The sequence below is a fragment of the Lepeophtheirus salmonis genome, chromosome 3 (genome assembly GCF_016086655.4).
Source record: "Lepeophtheirus salmonis chromosome 3, UVic_Lsal_1.4, whole genome shotgun sequence".
NCBI lineage: Eukaryota > Metazoa > Arthropoda > Copepoda > Siphonostomatoida > Caligidae > Lepeophtheirus > Lepeophtheirus salmonis.
Window position 1 is genome coordinate 31,930,027 of NC_052133.2, and position 23,181 is coordinate 31,953,207.

Genomic DNA, 23,181 nt, shown 5'->3' on the forward strand with positions numbered 1-23,181 from the left:
CTTTTCTAAAAATTGTAATCAAAATTCAAGGTATTTTCCACCTATAATATGGAAAAGGGCCTCCCCGTTATGGAAATTGCATGAAAATTGAGTGTTTATTGATCTGTTCCTCCATGATACTTTTCGTCATTCAAAATTTCTTATTTTTGATAAGTTCTCACTGTTGTTGAGCTACAGAGTCATTTCTACTTGTTTATCTTCCTTTTAGATCTAATTTCTTGATTATCCGTGTTACAGATTGATATGAACCTCGTACTTCATTCTTTAACTCATGTCTTAAATTATTTCCTCCTTTACTAAACTTATTTAACTTTCTCTGCAATCAACTATATCATTCAGTTTTTACTATGTCTATCATTGACTTAAAGAGTGGCATCGCTAGCCCCAAAAGTTTCTTCAGTACCTCCAAAATTTTATCATACATAAAATAAAAAAATTTATATAAGTATTGTATTAAGGTGTTGATAATTTTTGGAGCGAAGTCCCCCAAAGGATGAAAGCTAGGAACGCTCCTAAACTTAGGTAAATCATACTTAAACTCTACAATAATCTTTTACTGATTCTGACTCTTCTAGGATTTTGTGTTTGATAGAATGTATTGGGGAAAATGGATACTTAAGACTCTTCTTGAATTTGTTTATGACTCGAGAGTAATTATACACAGATTTGTCAAAACATATTCCAAACACAGAGTGTGCTTTTCTTAAAAAAAAAGTTAAGTATGGTATTGAAGGGATGAAAGAAGAGAACAAGACTCGATGGTCAACTCCGTAGACTAAGAAAATCCCTGACGTCTTCAACTCTTACCTTAATTTAGTTGATCTATGCTGTATTAGAATAAACTCCTATATTATTTTATATACATCGTGTGCACCGCCTCTAAGGGATGTTACGTTCAAAGATGAGACCCCGTACTTCATTCTTTAAAACTTGCCTTATATTATCTCCTCCAATACTAAACTCCTTTAACTTTCTCTTCAGTCAATTGTATGATTTAGTTTTTTCATCTCGACTATTGACTTCGGTATATCATACTTAAACTCTACAATTTTTTTTTTTAATTCGGACTCTTCTAAGATTTGGTGCTTGATACAATATGGTCGGAAAATTAATGCTTTGGACTCTTGTTGAATTTGTTTATAACTCAAGAATACTTATACACAGACTCGTCAAAAGCATATTCCAATATTATAATACAGCGCTCTTATTGTAAATTTAGCCTAAATGCCCCAATATACTTATTAATTTTCCTTAGTATAAAAATGAACTATTCCGAAAATTGTCAATTAAATAAATGACAATTAAATGTTTTCTGTGGAATTGTATAGATTTAGAATTACATTTCTAAATTAGAACAGAAGATAATTTACTAAATGAAATTATAGTAACACAAAAATTAATTATATAATGTCAAAAGTCTTATTTTTTTAAATTAAAAACATAAATTATATTTATTATACATTCATTTCAAGATTAAATGCACATCCGCGAAAGAAATCTAGTACTGGTAATTTATTCCTCAATTCAATTAATCTTTCTAGTTCGAGTGTGATTCGTCTATATAGATTTTTCTTTCTTAAAGGATTAGCGCCTGATAATAATTGTTGCAGAAATACGTTTTGGAGTCCATTTTCTCGTGTGAGTACATTTATTAATTTCCAGATCGAGGGATGCTGGCACTGTAGAGAGGACTGGAAAACCATATGCCACGACTCAACAGAATAATTTGTCCTTGGTAATCCCTGTGCCACTCTATCGTACATATTCCAGAGAGCTGGTGGATGACTAGCAACTATACTGGCTAAACCGTACGGTCTACCTCTGTATGTTTCTTCAAAATAGTCTGCAACGACTCACACTCCGTCCGGAAAAGTATCTGTAAGCTCTTGAAAGGCTCCTGGAACCTGGTCCAGAGGTAAAAAAGCCTTTAATTGAACATTTTCACTAGTTATGTATGTTTGTCTCAGTCCAGAAGTTTGGATATGTCTCCAAAGGGATTGCCCCAAATGAAAGAAGCAACCAAGTAAGTTTGTTTGTGGAAACGCATCCTGTGTTGCTTTTATAGTTGCCTGTTCAAAATCTGACAGGGTGCTTTTAGGATAGAAGACTCAGCCATGACAACTAAGGAAAAGTCAATTCCAAAATCTTCTATAAATCTCATGGGACTTGTTGGGAAGTAATCCATGGAGACATGGAATTACTGTCCCCATAACAAGTACATGGAGAGTGAAAAGTTGGTAAAATATAGTAGGACACTTTAAATGTCCCATCAACGAACCAATGCGTATATTTGGTCATTAAGTCCAACATTTTTGTTTTGCCAAATATTATAATTCGATGTTCATCATCGACACCTGAATCATACAGGAGAAATTGTTCTCCAGCGTTCGTTTTTTGAAGTTCCTCTGGAATTTCAAATCCATTTCTTCCTCTCGGTGATGGTGGAGCCATGTTATTGTGTCGTATCCTCCTAATAGTTTGGGCCAAGTTTCTATTAGTTCGTCAGGAAGCAGATACTTCTTCGCTTAAATTTTGGATATTGTTAGCAATAATTGCTCTAGTGGACTCGGAAGTTGAGAGTTAGCAGAATTTTTTATGGAAGGGTACAATTTCTTGATTTCTATTTTTGATGGGACTGGGACATGACAATGGCTCGATAAAACAGAATTGGGTACATCCCCATTCTGTGGACTCAATTGTGTCTTCACTCGACCTTTGTAATTTGCTTCGATACACCGCCAAGTCCAGGTTTCCGTAGATTTCCTGTCGATTCTATATATGAATCCATCAAAGCACAAGTGCCTTGATCCTCTTTTGCTTTTCAAAAACTCCATAGTTCAGACTTTGAATTATTGCTATGCTTTCAATTTGAATAATTATGAAATGGTTGTAATTCAAATCTTTAATTATCAACAAAAATTAAAAAATAATCGGATATTATGTAGTAAACATGAAATGATCATGTCAAAAACAGACTAATAATAAGATCTTAATTTGTCATTTATGCTGAATATAATAAATATAGAGCTTAAATATAATGATCTTGCTAACATAACTGAATATGATGTCTTAAGTAAGCCTTGTGATTTTGACTATTATTTCTTTAGAGATACATATTTTTGCAAATATTTAAATGATACTCAGGAAATAAAATTTTCTAAAGCATACCTATACTCATATTGTTTGAACAGTTTGATACACAGACCAATATAATAGTTCTACAACTGATAACAGTAATAATTTTGATAACTCGTATGTCTACAATTACAATAATTAAATAGCATTTTCCTATCAAAATAATGTTGAAGGAGTCAATAAGATAGAAAAATAAAATAACGGATAACTCATAAATAGGTAATTAAATTTTGAGAAATATATTTTATGTTTTAATTTATTTGTCCAATCAAATAGTATTATTATTTTGTTACATTTAAACTATTGTCTGTCTTCAATAAAACACATTATAATTAGTTCTTATGGAAAACATTTAGTTATTATCTATAGTAAATTTATTAGTGTGGAGATCCTAGATCTTTGCAAGAGTAATATTCCAATATGGTGAGAAGCTGTTTAGAAAAGGATTCCCGACTTAATAAGTTTGGGAATTGCAACGACATTCATATATTACAATTGAAGTATGCGTAAGTCACTTAGATTTTTTTACAACACACATTCACTTAAAAGTTCCAAATAACATTTTATATGTAATAATATAACAGAATAGAATTATCTTTCACATGTTTTCCAATGACAAAATAGACTCAAAAGTAATAAAGAAATTAAGGGTGTTCAGGTTATATAATTAGCCATATAGACCGCACATCCCAAACTCTGTCTTGTAAATTAAATTATATCAATGTGATATATGAATGATTTCAGCATTTCAGGACACTGAAGGACTCTTATCAATGAATGTTTTCTTAGAGTAGGAGACGAATCAGAGTTGACTTAAGGAGGAATGGACTCAATAATTTCATTGAATGAGCTGTGGATGGAGGATGATTATTCTGTGAGTATTCCTCACTGGGTTTTTTAGTCGATTATACTGTCTTTTTATGAAACTCCTTAGTTCTTAAAGAAGTACAAGATGATTTCTTACAAGATCTAGATGAATTGATGTGTTCTTGAGCATAGAGGCGATGATTCACAAGATCAGAAGTCACTATCAAAGGTCTTGATGTGAAGGGACATCTGCACAATAAACGATCCATCCATTAAAGGAGACAAGAACAGAACATGAAGTTGAAGCAAGGATCAGAAGGCATAAGACTAGATATCCAAAAATAATTGTATTAATTATTAAGAATGAAAACGATAATCCTGTATAACCGAATGCTTCGTAGGAAAGATCCATCTAACTTCGTTTGTTTATTTTTCTTTCCATGTTAGGAATACAACGGCAATTTCGATAAATTGTAACGGATTATTTTGCTATTTTCTAGCTAAAAGGGGAACAAAATTTGGAATATTTTGACTAAATTTTGGAAATTAAGTAACGTAATGTAATGTTCTACGAACACCACCAACAGACGGAAGCAACAGACTGGAGTAAAGTCAATAAGAACACCTTTGGATTGGGGGTACAATCATACACTAAAACATATATTCAATAAGGGATTACATTTAAAAGGATGTACATACTATATAACTATTAAAATATACCAACTCGTAAAAACACAAGGTACATTACTATCTATTTAAAACAAATCCCTACGTCATGATCTAAAAGTAAATAAAAGACAATACGTAACACGTAAAATAGATATAACTTTAGTTTAGGTTATCAATATTGTATTAATGTAATTATTGTATTCATTTATGCAAGAAAGTCAACATAAATAAGGAATATTTTGATGGTGCTAAAAGGAGCTATGAGGAAAAGCTGTGCTGTAAAAAGTGCGCCAAAAAGAGCCTTGCTGAAAAAAATCACACTGAAATGTATGACCGCCATTAAAACATAAGATCCAATAATGGAAAAATATCTTTATTTCTTAGAACCATGCCAAAAACGACATAAGGGACCGGAAATTCTGCAGATAGTTCGTTTTTCATAAATAATTTCTAAGAGAAAGGAACATAGTGCTGCCAAAAATATATTATCCCAAATACTCTAGAAAATACATGAAGCGAAATTTTTAAATGTACTACTTTTGAGAATGATATTTTGCCTTGAATTCTTTCCATAAACTAAGATACCAGTCTGGTGAATAACTTAAGTTATAGTTGTAATTAACAAAGACTTCTTCGTTTGGAAGTATATCCTTTGTTGCCAAAATTGACATAATTTCACCAAATCTAAAAGAAATACAAAAATGGCATAATCAGTTAATTTGCTTATTATAGGTCACAGTGAATTTCCATTGTATTTATCAACCTTTCCTTCTAAATAATGACAGAAAATGGTCCAAAATTAGTTGATATTAGATCAATTATTTGTTTCATATTAGGTAACTGCTCAACACTTAACAATAATAAATTCAAGTTTAACCAATCAACTCTAAGATTAGTAATAAGGGACATAACATTGACAGTTAGCAAAAAAACAACACAAAATGTACATTTTAATATTAGTGAGCTGAAGGCGTGAAATGTAAAAATTGTAATTTAAAGCATTTCACAATTATTTTTTACCCAAAAATTTCTTACTCAACAAAATAAGAAATAAAAGAAGAACAACAGTATACGCAATGTTCATGGTAAATTAGCTTGGTGATTAACATTTACAAAAGCATTCACTTTTGAAACTTGTCTTTCAAGCAGGGATAACTGAAAAATTATTTTTTTAGTTAGTTATATGTCATTTTTGCCTTTAAAAATTCTTCAAAAACATATATCTTAAGTAATTTGATTTGAAAAGTTTTATAAAAACTATTTATATAAGTTTTAATATAAAATATTTTTTTAAATGCATAAATGATCTTGAAATAATATATATATATTTTTTTAAATATGATTTTGAATATGATTGGTTGAATGGAAAGTATCAAGTATCCCCAACTTTCCAAATCACAGGGGAGGTCATTTATAAACTTTCAGAGGAAAAATAATATTTATTGGGAATTTCACATAGGAGTAAAACCCCTAGAAAACAGTAGATAAATCTGAGCTTTTGATGAGTATATTAACCGAAAGTAAATAACCGACATCTTTTCATAATTTAAAAACTAACTAACGTATATAAAGTTAAAAACTTGTTTGGTTGTTTTTAACTCCATTTTCCCCCTTACTTCTAACTCTACAACAACTTGACACATTCAATAAAATTTTAAATGACGTAGTAGCCATTTACAACAGTATTGACTTAATAATTGAAAGTGTTTAAGTAAAACAATTATCCAGTTGTGTTGGATTGATAAAAGTTCCACAAATGGATTATGAAATATATTCATTATAGTAAAACGATCCACGTCGTCCATTAATCCAATGCGGCTACTTATAGCTTTTCCTAAACAATTTTTAAATTTTATTTATAATAAATATTATTTGAATGAGTAAAAGAACATAATACTCAGCCATCTGGAAAAATATTACTATGGGACAAGATGCTTTGAAATTCTAAACTTGCAGTTTTTATATCATACTGTATCAAACTTTTTAAAATTATTAATAAATTTTGGGTAATACTCCTAGTACCGTTAGAATTATCCTACGTCTACTTAGTTATATTTATCTATATATATATAATCACCTAGGATGAAAAAGATTCTCAAACTTTGCATTCTTTTTTTCAAAACAGTGACATGCTTTATGTCCTAGAGTTGCTTTGTAGCTTTCTAATGATATCGATGTTAATGGAACATCAAGGTCTGTTGATTTATCTGTAACAAAAAGTGGAGTCAAACGAATATATTATAGAAAGGTGTATTGTTTGGTATAGCGGCACTACAGTAGTGATACATTTAAAAATATATTTTACAAAAATTATATTAAAACCGGTACACCGATGATGTTATCCCTCTAATTTCTGACCCCTACTCCAAATAAAGCTATCCTTTATTAAATTGGTGAGCTAGTCCCTTCCTTCTACAGGTAAACTTTTGTCAATTGTCTTAACTGACTCTTTTTTTTTTTATGTTTTTAGAATAAAAAGTATCGAAATACCATACCTATATGGCTACACGAACCACTACGAAAATATTGGTATCGTCACAAAACTAGTGTTTTTTTGTGTTGAATGTTTTGATTTGAAATGGCATAAATACCTTCAATAAAAGTACCAAAAATGATTTATAATTGGTTACTTAAAAGGAGACTCACCAAGAGTTAACCGGTAGTCTGACCATTCCTCATCAGATGGCTTTATTCTTTTGACAAGACCATATTTAGTCTTTCTTATTCCATTGAATAAACAAACTAAAGATCCAGATGGGATTAACTTTTTTGCATAGAGTCCCTCTCCAGCAAGTTCCCCAATGGAAGAAGGAAGTATGTAAACATTGTCATCCTCGAATGGATCTGTCAATAAGGGATTGGAACTGAAAATATGAGACTGTCAGATATTTTATTTACTTACATAGGTTTGTCATTTAATAAATTAGAAACAACCAGGGAGGAAATCTAAGTGGTAGGAAATTTCGAATATGGAATGGTGAACAGAGATATATCTGACTGCCTAAGTTCAGTAAGGATAGAAACTGCTCTCATTTGACACCATGTATCTGTCTAAGTCAGGCTTCACAACATTACTTACCACTCTGTCTACCACTCATAATCAAATGATGGTTCAAGACCATTTCCACTCTGCAATGTCCAAAATAGAGCCTTGAATTGAAGTACTGTGCCGAAATGAACAGCTACAGAAATCTCATTAATAACAGTTACAGGCTCTATAAAATATTTGTTTTATGTGTTTGTTCATTTACAACAAAGTATCAATTATAATTTGTATTGTTTGTTGTCTTTTGGGATGTAAACTATAAGTGCGTGTATTCAAATTTAGGAACAAGCATAGAGTGCGAATACAGAAAAACAGATGGGGGAGATCCTAAATTAGAACATTAGATATTCATAAAATATTCAGTTAAAATACTTCATGCAATATGATATAATATATATCTAAAATACACTATTGAACCAAAATAATAAGAAGATACCATTTTTTGTTTCATTATGACTAAAATAAGAACTTTTACTGTTGAACATTTCATAATTATATAGTTGAATTACAGCACTTTACTAAAACATTTTATGTAGCAAAATATGAGAGAATTGTCTCGAGCGAAACACAATCGTATTCAAATTTCATTTATTTGTTGACTGTATGTACATTTAAATTCAAAATCGAGTTATAACTTAACTCCAAACTAGATATCTGCTATGTTATGAAAGAACCTAATCAAACAAGTATTTCAACAAATTAAACTTTGTACTGACAGTTCCCAAAACATTATGTAGAGGAATTAAAAGAATTTCTTTTATTTATATATTTATTTCATTTTATCAGAATGATAATTAATAAATAAAATTGTTTTAATTCCTTTAGACATTCCTTGCGTGGTTTTTCTAAATAAATTATCACAACTATTCCAAATATAAAAAATAAGTAAGAAAAAACGAAGGAATAAAACAGGTACGCATTCCATGTTACTATTCAAATATTAGTAAAGATGTGAAAACGGCTGAAATCCCGACAAACATAAAAGTCAGAACCTCTACTTGGATTTTTCTTTTCTTTTTTTTATATATAAAGGTAGGGGGGGGTGGAGATGTAATTTTCTTAAAACTTTCCAACAGACATCTCACTTGTTCTGATTCTTGTATGTTTTGTCCCAGGAATTTTCGCCCTTGGAACTTTTCCCCTTTATATCTTCTTACATTTTAGGTTACATTAGCGTAAAATGATCGCATTGAATATGATTTTAATATATGAAATATGCATGTTTCAACTTTTTTAATGAGCTCAAACCGAAAAGTAGCGGAGTAGTTGGCTTTTGACTGTGTTTACTCAAAAAAAAAAAATGTGTTCATTCTTCTTCTTTTCTCTCAGCTAAAGTACAATGGTAAAAAAAGTTTGAATTCAACATTATAAGAAACAACATTCATTTAATATTTACATCTAAATGTAATTAAATTGCCCTCATTTTAAGTTATTCCATATCATAAAATGAATTACAAAGGACCTCAAGTGAAAGAGGAACCATTTTAAGCACTAAAAAATCATGAATAAGAAAAATTTAACCTATAATATATATACTATAGTTATCATAGTAAAACTTCCCATGATAAAAATTCCTAGGGCCAATTTTCTAATTCTGCTAAAGGGTGACTTTTTATTAAAGAAAATAAGATTTTTCATATCATTTTTTCCAAAAAAATAGAGGAACTTTTTAATAAATAATTTGCTTAATTTTCAATCGTATGTCGTTATTTAGAAATTAATATCCGTATAAAGTTATTTATTTCAAAATATATATATATACGTATTATATTTTTTCAAAAAAAAACACCCTTAATTTCTATTATTTAAGAGTGTGAGAGGGTATTTTTTCCGACTCTGATACTCCATAGCAGGGTTCATCCCAACTCCCAGTCACAAAAGCCCCACTTGAGATGATGTCATATTCCTCGTTATTAATTTAAGGGAAAGTAACAGCGAGGTAAGTATAAATGGCAACGTTTGTATAGTTTCTATTCTAACAAAAATGTATTTGCTCCGTAATCAAATTATTTTGGATTACTAGATTGAAAAACTCCATCTTACCTTATTTTATTTCCAGTGCTTGGATCATATTTTCCAACAGTAATTACATTATTGGAACATCCTATCCTTGGAACTCGAATTCCATTAGTTATATCAAAACCCTCAACAGTTCCATACTTTCCACTTAACATTGCACCCTTCTCCCAGGATCCAGCAATACATGAATTTATATCAGGGTACAAATATATGAAGTCCTTGTCGGATATATGAATCAAATAGCTGTTTCCTGAACATCTTTTCCAAATTGGATATTCTTTTCTGTCACTTTGATATTTCCCAAGAGTCTAGGAATTTTATAATGTAATTAATATATGGTTATAAACCTTAAATAAATTATTTTCTTCAATACTAACAGGATTACTTCCCTTTATTTGTTACACTCAATACTAGGTATAATCATTACTAAACAAATTGAATACCTTTTCACCCTTATATTTTTTACTTGTGAATTCACAATCAATGAAAATTGGAGAAAATAATATTAAATTTTGTGAATTCTGTGGGATAGATTATTTCTAAATTGATCAATTATTATAAAGCAAGATATCTGACATTTCCAACTCTTTTTTGTCCCTTTTTCACAATCATCCTTGGGATTGATAAATAATTAAGTAGAAAACATAATAAACATTCTGTGAAACCTTTATGATTAATTTCAGAGTTTGTTAATATCTCAGAAACTAATAAAATATCCTGTTAAAAGATTATATTGGGAGTATGTTATAAACTAAGAATTTGCAGAGAAGCTGGAGCAAAAATATCATAAGCAAAAAATATTAGGAGGATATTTTAGTCTCTTACTCTGCCTTTGTCTTTGATTGCCTAATTTTTTCATTAAAACGAATATGTTGATAACCTTATCACAGCAAAAATGGATATATTAATTGGTGGATGAAGAAAATTATTGAAGTACATAGTTGTATTATGCAGAGACAACATTACATTGATTTATAATTTCAAAATATGCATACTTTATGAACAAAATGAAGAAATTTAATGTATTTTTTTCTCGTTAATATAACAGGCATATAATGTATGAAAAAAAAAAAATTAAAAACTGCCATCCTCTCAATCGAGTCTTGAATAATTTTGCTAGTCCTAGGAACTATCCTTATTCTTACTTTAATACTACGTCATTTCAACTCTTAAAGTTGAATCAATATCTGCCATCATAAATCAATTAATTTTGTGTCTATCTAGACATATTATACTTTAGTATTATCATTCATTCATTTCTTCAGTCTAAGGTAGGAACGTATGACTGAAGGACCAACTAATTGGTACAAAGACTCTTGAATGGGGAAAAATATTGGACCGATTATTAAAAAAAAAAAGACTGAAAGAGGGGGGGCTTTTCGGGAACGCCGTCCTAGGACTTGTCCAACACTGATGCTTTATAAAAATCCATATTAGAGAGAGTTTGATGCTCTATATTGTTGGATTTGGATTCCTCCTGGGTAGTGATGGTTAGTACTAATTCCAGTGGTGTCAAACTAAAAGACATGATATGAAACGTTTATATATTATGCATTACTTAAACTTTCATATTTCTAAAGTTATTTAACTTGGAATGTCGTTTGTTAAAAGTATCCTTTACTCCTACTTAAATTAGAAATGTTGCAAAAATATCACATTTACTATGTAACTTATTCATATATATTCTGAATACAAGTTGATAAAACGCTTGAAATTTAATTTCTAACAAATTAACAAAGCAATATTAGTTAACTAATCATATTGACTGATATTTTTCCATTGACAAATTCAATCAAAGTTAACCTGAATATACTCCAAAACAGTTAAACTTTTGCATTTGAGCTTTTTGTGACACAATGATAACGTGATTTTTAGCGAGAGCAGCCCAAGAAGGGGAAAAAATGCAGCCCCATCTCTTTTTTTTAATTTAAGTTTAACCACAATTTTTTTACGTGAACCGTAAGCCCTATTAATAGAAAAAAATAGAACAGTACATCCTATCTCTAATTCTAAACCTAGCCTTGAAATACTCCAAACCTTATGTATAAGCAAGCAAAATGTACACCTAATAATACAGTCACTAATAAGCTTAAACCCTCATTTTAGGGTCCCCGTGTACCACCCTGATGGATACAGGTAACTCTAGACCCTAAAATTAATAGAATAATTGTGTTAAGTAAGGGGATTTATCAAAGTGTTTAACAAAAATAAATAGAATCTCGGAAACAATGAATAAAACTATTCCTTGCCAAATGCCCACATTAATTACTTTTGAAAGCAGCCCTTAGTGAGATCCCTCTGTAGAAATGTCTAATGTCTACTATTTATTTCAATAATAAACATATTTATTATTCAATAAATTATATTATGACCGTTTTATCGGTGCATGCGTAATTATCCAGTCAATTCAAATTAATGAAATAATATAATATCTCCAAATAACACTTTTAAACAATTTTTTGCAATTGAATTTAGATAATATATTTTGCATCTATCTCGAAGAACATTTAAAGGAACTTCTTGAAATTGATCTGCTCTGTGGTCTACAGAGAGGAAAAATTCATGAACAACGCTATCCAACAGCAAATTTGGCCGCCAGCTAAAGCCCATATTAAGTATTTCTATTTAAACAATAAAACAGGAAAATGACCATTGAAACCTTCGACCCCAATATGTTTAGCCTTTAGAACCTTTTTAAAAAATCACATTTTTAGAGAATAATTTCAATTTAAAGCCATCGAAGTAAAATAACCTTATACATTTAAGTTAAAGATAATAAAATTGATAAAAAACATTCCAGCATTCGAAAAATTAGTTATTTTTGTAAGTCATCTAGAATATAATTCCTACAAAATTTACCTAATTGTACAAAAAAAAAAAAATAATAATAAAACTAAAGGTTAAGCTAGAAAATTAATCCAAATCAACTTTTTTTTACAGCAAATCTTTTTAAGTTTTATATTGTTTTACATAATAGCTAAAACTAAAGAATAAACCTTATATAACAATTTAAAAATATTTGCCGTAAAAAAAGTCGATTTGGGTCAATTATTTAGTTCAAATTAAACAAGTAAATCAAAATCTGTTGTTGTTGTTTTTTTCTAAGCAAATCTTTTTAAGCCGTAATATAAGATTTATTATTTAGTTTTAGCTTTAATCTAAAGAAAATGAAAAATGATATTAGTGTTCAAATATGATCCTTCATTTACTTGATCTTTGTATGGTCGGACACGTTTTGTAGAATTTTCCTACAAATTTATAAATTATGGTTAGTAAGTCTTATGACATTTTATTTAATTATTAAAACATTATCATTTTAAATTACCAACTATATATTAATACATTGATTCTTATGAATAATTCAATCGATTTGAACTACAATGAAAAGTGACAACATTAATACAAAATGTTGCTACCCCCAAAAGTACTTTTGCTCCTCAAAATGTCCCATAGAAAAGTGTAGAAAAATTATTGATTTTTTTCCCAAAATAATTTCTACTAAAATTATATATTTTTACTGTAGGTTGTTTGATGTTCAAGAAAATGGGCAGTTTGCAACTGTCTCCTCTTTGATATATTTTTGAAGTTGTACTATCCACAGTCAAATTTTCATTGCACTGGAAATTTTATTTTCTACCTTAAATCTTGTTAAAAGTAAACAAAAAACTGCAACCTTATTACTTTTTTACAGCTTTCCAAAAACAAATCAACTATCTATTTTAATCATGAAATAATTAGACTTCTATCAAATATAACCTACACGTATGCTAAAAAAAGAAACTGAAAAATAACATGGTAACTCTTACAGTTTGAACAGGGTTTGAGATAGGAACAGCTCAGCTGCTCTGACGTGTCATTAGAAATGGCTAAAAAAGACCTGGAGCTTCACAAAAAATTATTTGCAAGGGGTACACTAGCTGATATTTGGTATGGAATTGCAATTTGATAATGTGCTTGCAGTTGCAGAATATTTTGAGGAAGATAAATGATAAATGGTACTTCAGATTTCAAGATTCTTTCATGAAAGTTTTTTCTGGTAGATTTTTGATGGAATGGGATTGAGTGGGTATACAATGATAAAAACGTTACCTAACTATCTCAATATCCAAATATTTTGTTATAAAAGACATTGATACCAAAGCAAACATCATTGATGAATGGTAATGGAATACCGTATGACTACTCTTGCCCTTCAATGAACCAATATATGTTGAAGCAACGACCATGTTCTGATTGTATCTTATATTTTGAGACTATTAATGCCAAAATGTTTTATAAGGAACATTCAAGAAATTATTCGACATTGTTTTAATTTTGAGCTGTACATAGAATATGAACTCTTACTCTCAATTATGTAAAAGTTAATCTAATTTAGAATGAAAATTTGGATTATTTTTTTACGTGTCTGTAGTATTAATTATGTTGTTTGTATATTATCCAAGTTTATTCATTTTTTTAATTAAATGTTGAATAAAAAAATAGGCTTCAGTGTTGTTGTTTTTTGTGACTATTTTTTTGTTGGGGGGGAGTTGAAACGTTACGTAACAGGAGGGGCGGGCATTGGCAAACGTTTGACTGTGCGTTCCAAAGGGGGGGGGGGAATTGCTTATTTTTCCATTAAGAACTTTTTGAATGACCCCATATCTAATTTTTGTAGTACAATTAATAAATACATAAATTAGAACGATGTTTTACAAAAATAATTACCATTACCTTGATCAAATTGATTGTCAATGATAATCTTTTGTAAACGACATGTTATTCTTAGTAGCCTTTGAGTGATACACATGCACCTAGATTGGATAATTAATAAATGTACATTACTTCTTTTTTTTTGTTGTACACATAAATAATCAAAATGACATTTTGATTTGCTGTGCACAAATTAGAGTGTACATAATAAAGTAACTGTCATTGATAATTAAATATCCTCTGATGCATGTATGTACTCCAAATTCAAATACTTTACAAGTTATATTTAACAATATTTTTACTTTGATATTTTCCTCCAAAGTTTTTATTATATTAATAAAAGTTAAATAGACAAAGTAGTACATTGTTTTTCCTTATTACTATTTTTCTTGTGAAATGAAATTATGCTCTAGGATTTTTACATTAAACTTCAATATTACTAACATGGTTTTCTTAGGAATTGGTTTAACCCTCTTAATTAATTTAAGAACATTTTTTTTCATTAAAGACAAGTCTTGCCCTTATAATAACTATTAAAAAAAATGTCATGGAATTATTTTTATTAATAGTAGATCATGCTTTCTGCAAATCAACAAGTCGGTACAAATAGTTATTACAGGCAAATTGATTGTCAAATATATATATTTTTTTTCTTTAGCTAATTATTAAAAAAATCTCATATAATACTTTCCCAAACTTTTAGTTAGGAAGCAACTTTTGTAGAGAGTGAGGACTTTTAGTATCCCTGATTTGACGACATTATATATGTTATATTATTATTTTATTACTGCTCTAGGAAGCAAAACCTTCAACATTTATTATAATCTCTAGGATTAAATTATATTTTTATCCAAATATGCGAGTATACAGTCACTAAGGGAGAGATTTTTCCGTTTTCCTTGTCTGAATACAGGTTTTGCTGTATATCATAATTTGAAAATGAGTTAAAAACAAAAAATTTAGGGGGGAGTTTTTTATTCTTCTCATAGAAGGGAATGTTCTCACGATAAGGATCTAACATAGAAAGATCATAATTCTGAAATAGAAAAATAGTACAACCTATTTTTTCATTTTAAATAATTAATCTGCATTTTTTCTCCACAAAAGTTACATCCCTACTACTGGTACCTGTAAACAATTACACACAAGTGAAATATGGCTCGGCTGATATATACAAGAGTCAATTAAATTTGCCAACTATAAGCTATTTACAAATAATTATAAATTACAATTTGCCTATAATTTCCAATATTTTGATATATATAATCGTTATGTTGTCGCTCATAAGACGCTTATTTTAAGGAGGGGTTCATGCCTTTTCCAAATATTTGGAACAACGAATTTGTCAATTGATTCCATTTTTTACAGAACTGGCGCAGGGTTGAACAAGCTATCAAAAAAAAAAAAGTAAGCTGTCTAAACGCCTGTGCTTGCCCAAAATAACATTCCAAAGTGGTGGCATATATATCTTGTGAACCCTGTATATCCGTACAACTTATGAGCTAAAACTGCATTAGTCACAAATACCACCCTGATAAAAAAGAAACCGTCATTTTCTCATTCCAAATTCAATTCTCAAATTAATTTTCTTATATTACGTTGGTACACATGGCCACAACCTTTTTTTTTTTTTTTTTTTTTTAAATATAGTAGAAAATCCTGGAGCATAACATAAGCGTCAAATTTTTTTATTTGTCAAAAACAAATCATCATACGAACGATTCAGACATAGTATGTAATGCTAGCCCAAAGAAGATTAATTGAAAAGCATAAGCAAATAATTAATTGGAAATCGTTTTTTTTTTTTTTTTTTTTTTTGTCTAAATAATCGATATCGTGTATCTATTTTTGTTTGTTCAAATGATGTATTTCTCTAAATATTTATTGTCAAAATAATTTCTAGATACAATGTTATATTTGTTACATTTATTTATTGATGTTGTAAGCATAAATATGTATTTATAGAATAAACTTGTCAAATATATATTTAATGGGCAAAATGATATATGTAATTAAAGGAATATTCAAAAAGACCACTTTGACCAAAAATCGATTCGTTTAGTTTATCTTAATGAAACAATGGAAATGCCAGTTTTCCCGACATTATAACAATTTTTTCACCAGACGGAGAGTTTTTATTTTTTTTCGAAAAAAGAAAACGGTTGGTGTTTGACCTGTTGTGGTGTGATGATGATTTTTTTTGTTTTTTGGCGTTATTTTATAAAAAAGTCCCAGAACAATTGGGCGAAAACATTTTTGTCGAATGACATTTTCCTAATACAAGGTCAATTAATTAGTTTTCTTTTGTAGAAAAATATTTTTTATATTAATTACTTATTTTAATTAATGATCATTATATAAACATAACACAGTAGTATGTGGTTCAAATTTAGTCGAATCTTTAAAGTTGTAGTACTTTACACAACAGCAATTCGAATAGAAGAAGTGCTAATCATTAACCTTAACGGAGTAGTTATTAACAATTAATTATCATTTGACATGATGGTTATTCATATTGAAAAATAATCCTGCATTAACGAACATACATAATGTCATGCAAGAGTAGTGATTTCCACTTCGTTATGATCCATAATGTGTCATAGGAATAGGCTGTTGGCAGTAGTGAGGCAACCCCCTAAGAAAGTTCGAGGAGGCCCTCAAAAGTTAAGTCGTAGGAGAACACGAGAAAATGAGAGGTAGTCGTGAATCCTCCCGACTCTTCTCAGGAGTTTGTCTGAAAAAAAAGACTAATTCATTTACTTATAAGACACTTATAGTATATAAACAATACATATTCATAATACTACAGAGTGCATGAGGAAATTTTCAGCAATCAAAAAGCAAAACCAATACCTTAATAACTTTTTATTTGAAAAGTATAATGAAAAATGTTATCGCAAAAACTTTTAGCAGTCTCCATACAAGGTCGGAACGTGGCCCAAATTGCCAAAATATAATTGGATGACATCTTGGTTCATTGCTTCTTCATGCTGGCTTTGACCTCTTACACATTTCTGTGTGATTTCTTCCCCATCTTGCTCTCTAAGGCGCTCCGTGCACACTGAAATCGAGGGGATTGAGATCAGAACTGGAAGAGTGCCAGAAGGTATTGTCTCAGAAGTCGTCAAAGTGCTCCTTGCAGAAGTATTTATTCTCAGGATAGTTAGCCTTCAACCAGGACAAGATTTTCCACCTTAGGACCTTTTAGTAGGCCTCATCCCCGATTTTTTCATTGGGCCTGTAGAAGAAGGGTTCCATTTTCTTCCCATCATAGGCCACGACTCCCAAGCACATTGCTTGGGCCAGATATTTTGCCTTAAAGATGCCCTAGACTTCCTCAGGTGATGTTGCTATAAATTTGTCGTTTCTGTGGTTTAAAACCTGGTCGACTGAGAAGATCTTATTTTCTGAGAAGATCTTTACAGTCGACGTATGACACTTCATGTAATTAAGGACTTTTTTGCATCTTTCAAGCCTTAAGGCCTTTATCTTGTCGGTGAGGAGATGTCTTGGAGTCCTGACAAACCTCTTAAAACCGAGGTCATCATGAACTAACCTCCTGATGGTGATCTTGTTCACGTTGAACTTGTCAGCCAACCAGCGCATTGATACTGTTAAATCTTTCTTTTTCTTTTTCACACATATTACATCAGTCAAAAATTATAATAGCTTGTAATCCAAAACAGAAAACATACCATTTTAAAATAATAGTTACAGAAATACAAATTAGTCCATTTACGAAATTTGAAATATTATAAGTTAAAGAAAAAGGTAAAGTGTTAGATAACTAATCAGATTAAGAAATGAGATTCTCGAGCGAGTTCTGATAAGAAAACTTAAGTAAATACTCTATATTAGAATATTCATATTGGGTATAGTATTAGTATTACTTATTAGTTCTTAGTATTTCCCTTCCATAAAGAGGGAGCCGAGAATTAATATCACTTCAGAGACGTAATCACAAAGCCAAGAAGGGAGTTTCTTGTTCTTGTGCTTGACAGCGTATATTATACATTGCACTTTGGAGATTAGCCAGTTAATTTTCCATCTATTCTTATACTATGAGGACGTTACAATGAGCCAGTCTGAGGGACTCAATCTTAGATGAAAGTTTCTCCAGATTTCTTCCCCCACCATCCTAAGGATTGGGGTAATTTTTATCCATTGTTAGAATAAATGGAAAGATGTCTCCAATTTTTATTTTTTTTTTTGGCAAAAATAACCAATTCTCTCCTTCGGATCTTCTCGGGACTAATTTGTAAAAATACAGGACATCCCTAGTCTGTACCTCAGCCATTTTTGACGTGTGTCAGTGAATGGGTTCTTCAAAATGATGTTTGGATGTGCATGTTTGTTAGGAATGACTTCTAAAGCAATGAACGCTGGGATTGGAGGACCGAGATAATTACTTTTGAAATATCGTCCAGAGAACGTCCGCCGTGTTCTATGGGATAGCAATAAGTTATTCGACACGGAGCTCCCGTCTGATATATTCACCACTCCAAACATTTCAGATTGACCCATACAGATCCGTTCATCAAATTGATCACCAATCCGTTGTGAGATTTTAAAAATTTGAATTGTCCAAAAATCACTAGAACTCCTGAGTCGCTTTAACCACGAGAGATTCAGCGCCCCCCACATACCTTGTATGTGCGTAGAACTAAGATCCCAGCGAGTTGTTCGGGCAGGAATGCTCGACCTTGAAATGTATGCTATTGCATGCACCCATACTAAATCTTTCTTTAATTTATATATGCTCTCACATATCATCTTTGAAAAAAGGACATATCTCAACAGATGGAACGTTTTTTCGAGTATACTGATTTATAGCCTTCATTTTTTCATATCTGGTGAGTGGAGTATTATTGAAAAATCGGACACCCATCTTTATAGTGGATAAAATTTTCACCTCATTTCTTCTCTCAGCATCGGCACTGCAGCTAGAAACTTCAATTCTTAGAAGAGTGAAAGACTTGACAAAATCTAATTCGCTAAGACCATCCCATGTCTTAAGATAGTCGTCACATTTGGATAAGATGTTGATGGAGAGTCCTGGATTTTTTTTGAAATCCTGAATGACTGATGGTGCAGGAGATGGGATATGCCATTTTTTCTTGTATTCCTGTTAGAAGTAAGGAAACATCATCCACGTATAATAAACACTTGAGTGACTTTATATTTATTTTCAGACCTTCAAGACTGGATTTGGAGTTGATAATCTCGTTTAATCCTTTCATTGCGATTAGAAAGATAGATGGCGAAAGCAAATCTCCTTGCCGAACTCAATGCAGAATGCAAAACTTTGAGTGAGATCCGGAAATATCAATGCTCGATAATGAGTTTCTATGAATAGTCGAGACTATGTTAACAAACCCATCTTGCAGTCCGTACCTGTATAGCTGTATGACAATGAACTTGTGTGAGACAATATCGAATGCCTTTTCGAAGTCGACAAAAATTGTAGCGTACTTGGATGATGCACATAAGTCAAAACCATCTTGTATAGAGTGCGCTATGTTCACTAGCAGGCGGGACGCCATAAATCCTTTTTGATCTGTTGATATAATGTACGGAATAATTTTGGGAAGTCTTTGACTCAATATTCTGGTGAGTATTCCATAAATGGTACTCAGGAGGGAAATGGGTCTGTAATTTTTAATGTCATATTTTGACTTTTTCTTCTTCAGGACTAAAGTTAAAGATCCACTTCGTCGAGGATTGGAGAAAGTAAATTTTTAAACCTTTTGAAAAATTCAAAAGGCAACACTGATGGTCCAGGATTTTTAAATTTTTTGTCATGTCTAAAAGTATATCATGATTTAGATCATTTTGATCATTTTTTTTTTTTTTTCAATTCTTGCAGGATCCAAATTTTTAAACAACAAAGGTTTCCATTTTGTTGGATCTTTATAAATCATCTAGTTCAAACAGAAGTCATAGAGTCTCTTCGACTTGCAGACCAAACAACTATAGAATTTGGAGTAAAATCTGCATATTTTCTCCGAGTCATCCAATATTTCGCCTTAGAAAGTTATATGGAAGTCATTCTTCTTCCGGGAAGCGATTTTTTTCAGATGTTTGAAGGAATATTTCCCTTTCACATTCAACTCCAGCATTTTATTCCTTATTCTTATTAGTGTTCCCATGTTTTCTATTCTATAATCTCCTCCAATTTTGCATTCGTAGTATTATTATCATCCCTCATTTTTTCCAGACGTCTCTTGGTTTTATTTCTTTCGAAGGCACCCTATTTTCCTTGCTAAATTTTCGATATTTCTTTGGTAATCCCATGAAGAGATTATACCAGCATCATACTAATAATCTGTTTCTTATAATAATTTCACATATCTCGTTACAAGTTCATTTTGCTGCTAGGAGAGACGCATTCATTTTCTATAAGGATCTTCGAGGCTTCGATGGATTATTGAATGCTGCAAAAACTGGAGAATCGTCAGAAATGAACACCATAAACTCTGCCAAAAGATTCGCAAATCTACTTGAGGACAAAACATTATCAAGTCGACTTATAATTTTGTTACCAGATCTTGTAATCCCTGTAAAAGTAATTTTTGGTGCAAGCTCATCAAACAAGCCCCAGGTCAACTGAATTATTATCATTACTAACCTTTCTTAGATCTTTAGCGCTGCTTTTGTTACAAGAACCCCCATAACCAGAGGAGTGACGTGACGGTTAGCGGGTAATGTTGAGTTCGCCCACTATTAGACACTCATTCTCCGATTTCGGGTCAAATTTTTTCGTTATGTTAGAGAACTAAAGCTTGGATTCGAAGTTTGGACCATATAATGCATATAGTGTTGTTTTTCTTCCAAGAAAGTCCAACTCGATTACTAAATAATTCCCTTCAGGGTCTTACTCTCTCATCTGAGGACTAAGCGACTTTTTTATGAGAACAATTATTCCTCTAGAAGGATGGCTTGTCTTTCTCGTTGCCTTTGTGGAGGAGAAGGAATGAATTCTCGGAAAAAGGTGGACAATGTCATTTATATCTTCACGCCTTGTATCAATTTGAGAGGCTTTCCACTTGTAGAGACATTAATACCTCAGTCACAGTAGGGGTTTAATTTCAGAATTTTGGGTAACAAGGGTACCTGTTTTATTTATCTCACAATAATGTTCCTTCTTCATGTGGTGTTCCCCAAATGGTATTTTCCTTTATTTTATTCCTTTATAGGCAGGAGATCTCTGTCTTTTATAAGATATATCTTCTTTTCTAGGTAACATTGATATTTTCTTCGACACGCACCCATCAGAGACTTTACTGCTATGGACGTGAATAAGAGGACTATCCTCTAAATATTCCACACTCGACTCCTCCAATAGACAGAGGTTACTTTTCATGCCACCCAAGACGAGTGAACTCTTAACAGACTCAGTATCAACGTCCTCAACTCCAGACGTTACAGCTCTAATATCAGCTTGTAGGTTCTCTTCACGGGATATAGCAGAATTATTTAATTCACTCCTTCAATCTTTTCAGGTTCCTCCTCCGTTTGGATTTTCCAGTTTGCATTGTCAACGGCATATTTACCACTGAGATTAATATGGGATAAGAGATTCCACAATGACAGTGTGCCCCTCAGTTCTCTCATCATTATTTTCTATAGAATTTCCTGCCTCAATCTTTTGAATGTGCTTTTTGCCTCTACCTTACAATGAACAACAAGTTGGAGTTTATTTATCGGACTATCTGAGAAGGCTTCACTCTGTGTTTCTAGATTTGAACTTTCGATCCCGTTTAAAATACAGCTTCCCGGTATAACTTTGTTGTATTATTGATATCCCCAAGCTTTTTTAATTTTCTCAAGAGGTATCTCTTGTATTCTTTCATGGATACTTTTAAGCCATCAACTTTGGTCAATTAGTGCTTACGTGATTGATCGAAAAACAATTTGATGATACTTCCTTTCACCGGCAAAAGTTGAAGAATTTTATGAGGATCACCCGTTACTTCGAGCAAGAGAGAGCCCGAACCAATGGTTTAAGCTGGCTTTTTTATTGTTGAATGTTCTAATAACCTTTTTTGGTTTTCCTTGATCTCACCGGTCCAATCCCAGACACTGTTTCATTAAAGAGCTTCAAAAATTTTCAAGTGAAGATTTTAAACCTATGACAAAAATTTTAAATTTGAATTGCGTTGACGTCTACTCTTAATCTATGGGAAGAATTAAATTTAAGCATTTTTTGATATAATAATTGGCGTTTTTGTGCATACAATTGAACGACTGGGTCCCATTTCTGCACTTATATGTGATAGGTCATGGGCAGGAACTCCAAGTTTATTGATTGCTACTTTTTTGTAATCCAGGAAAATATCCTCCTCTGGAGTACTGTGATGTAAATAAGTTTAAATAAGGACCATAAGAAAGATTTTTGGCAAGTATGAAATCGACGGACCTGCAGAACTTTCTTCGGCCAGTGGGTATTCTTTATTTTTTGATTAAACGTGATCTGAGATGTTTTAAGCACCGACTGAGGAAAAAGATGGGGGAATTTCCTCCCCCTCCTTATCACTCATCCAAAAGAGGATAGATTAGTCGTTAAATGTTATTAAGGTAGACAAAAATGCTTAATTTAAGTAATTATTAGAAGTAATCAATCGATATTTCTACCAGTCGATTGAGAGGAGTAAACAACCGTGATTGTTTACCTATATGTGTTGGATTTTTCCAACTCATTGGAAAACAGCTAATCAAGGAGTTTATCGTGATTTTAATCTGATAAAGGTAAATACAATATTTTGTTCAGCAGTATAGATCAGTGATAAGAAGGAGTACACCCTCACATTATT

General features: G+C 31.2%; 1 protein-coding gene and 1 long non-coding RNA gene across 5 annotated transcripts in view; one reads left to right on the forward strand and one right to left on the reverse strand.

Annotated features, from left to right (window-relative positions):
• Positions 1 to 4,574: 4,574 nt before the first annotated feature.
• LOC121114937 (histone-lysine N-methyltransferase SETD7) overlaps positions 4,575 to 23,181 on the reverse strand; it is a 53,058-nt gene continuing 34,451 nt past the window's right edge. For 3 of the 4 annotated variants that reach the window (XM_071887357.1, XM_040709066.2, XM_040709065.2), the window contains 4 exons: positions 9,701 to 9,984; positions 7,258 to 7,475; positions 6,689 to 6,818; positions 4,575 to 5,295 (listed from right to left, as the gene is read on the reverse strand). In XM_071887357.1, the coding sequence (XP_071743458.1) occupies positions 5,145 to 5,295; positions 6,689 to 6,818; positions 7,258 to 7,475; positions 9,701 to 9,984 (783 nt within the window). In that variant the 3' untranslated portion in view covers positions 4,575 to 5,144. Of the gene's footprint in view, positions 5,296 to 6,688; positions 6,819 to 7,103; positions 7,203 to 7,257; positions 7,476 to 9,700; positions 9,985 to 23,181 lie in introns of those variants that run through there. The other variant, XM_071887358.1, reaches the window with a different exon arrangement.
• LOC121114938 (uncharacterized) lies at positions 18,861 to 21,403 on the forward strand. The gene is made up of 8 exons (XR_011779385.1): positions 18,861 to 19,042; positions 19,154 to 19,221; positions 19,298 to 19,502; positions 19,561 to 19,978; positions 20,059 to 20,178; positions 20,235 to 20,652; positions 20,731 to 20,933; positions 21,006 to 21,403. It is a non-coding gene; the product is annotated as an uncharacterized lncRNA (long non-coding RNA).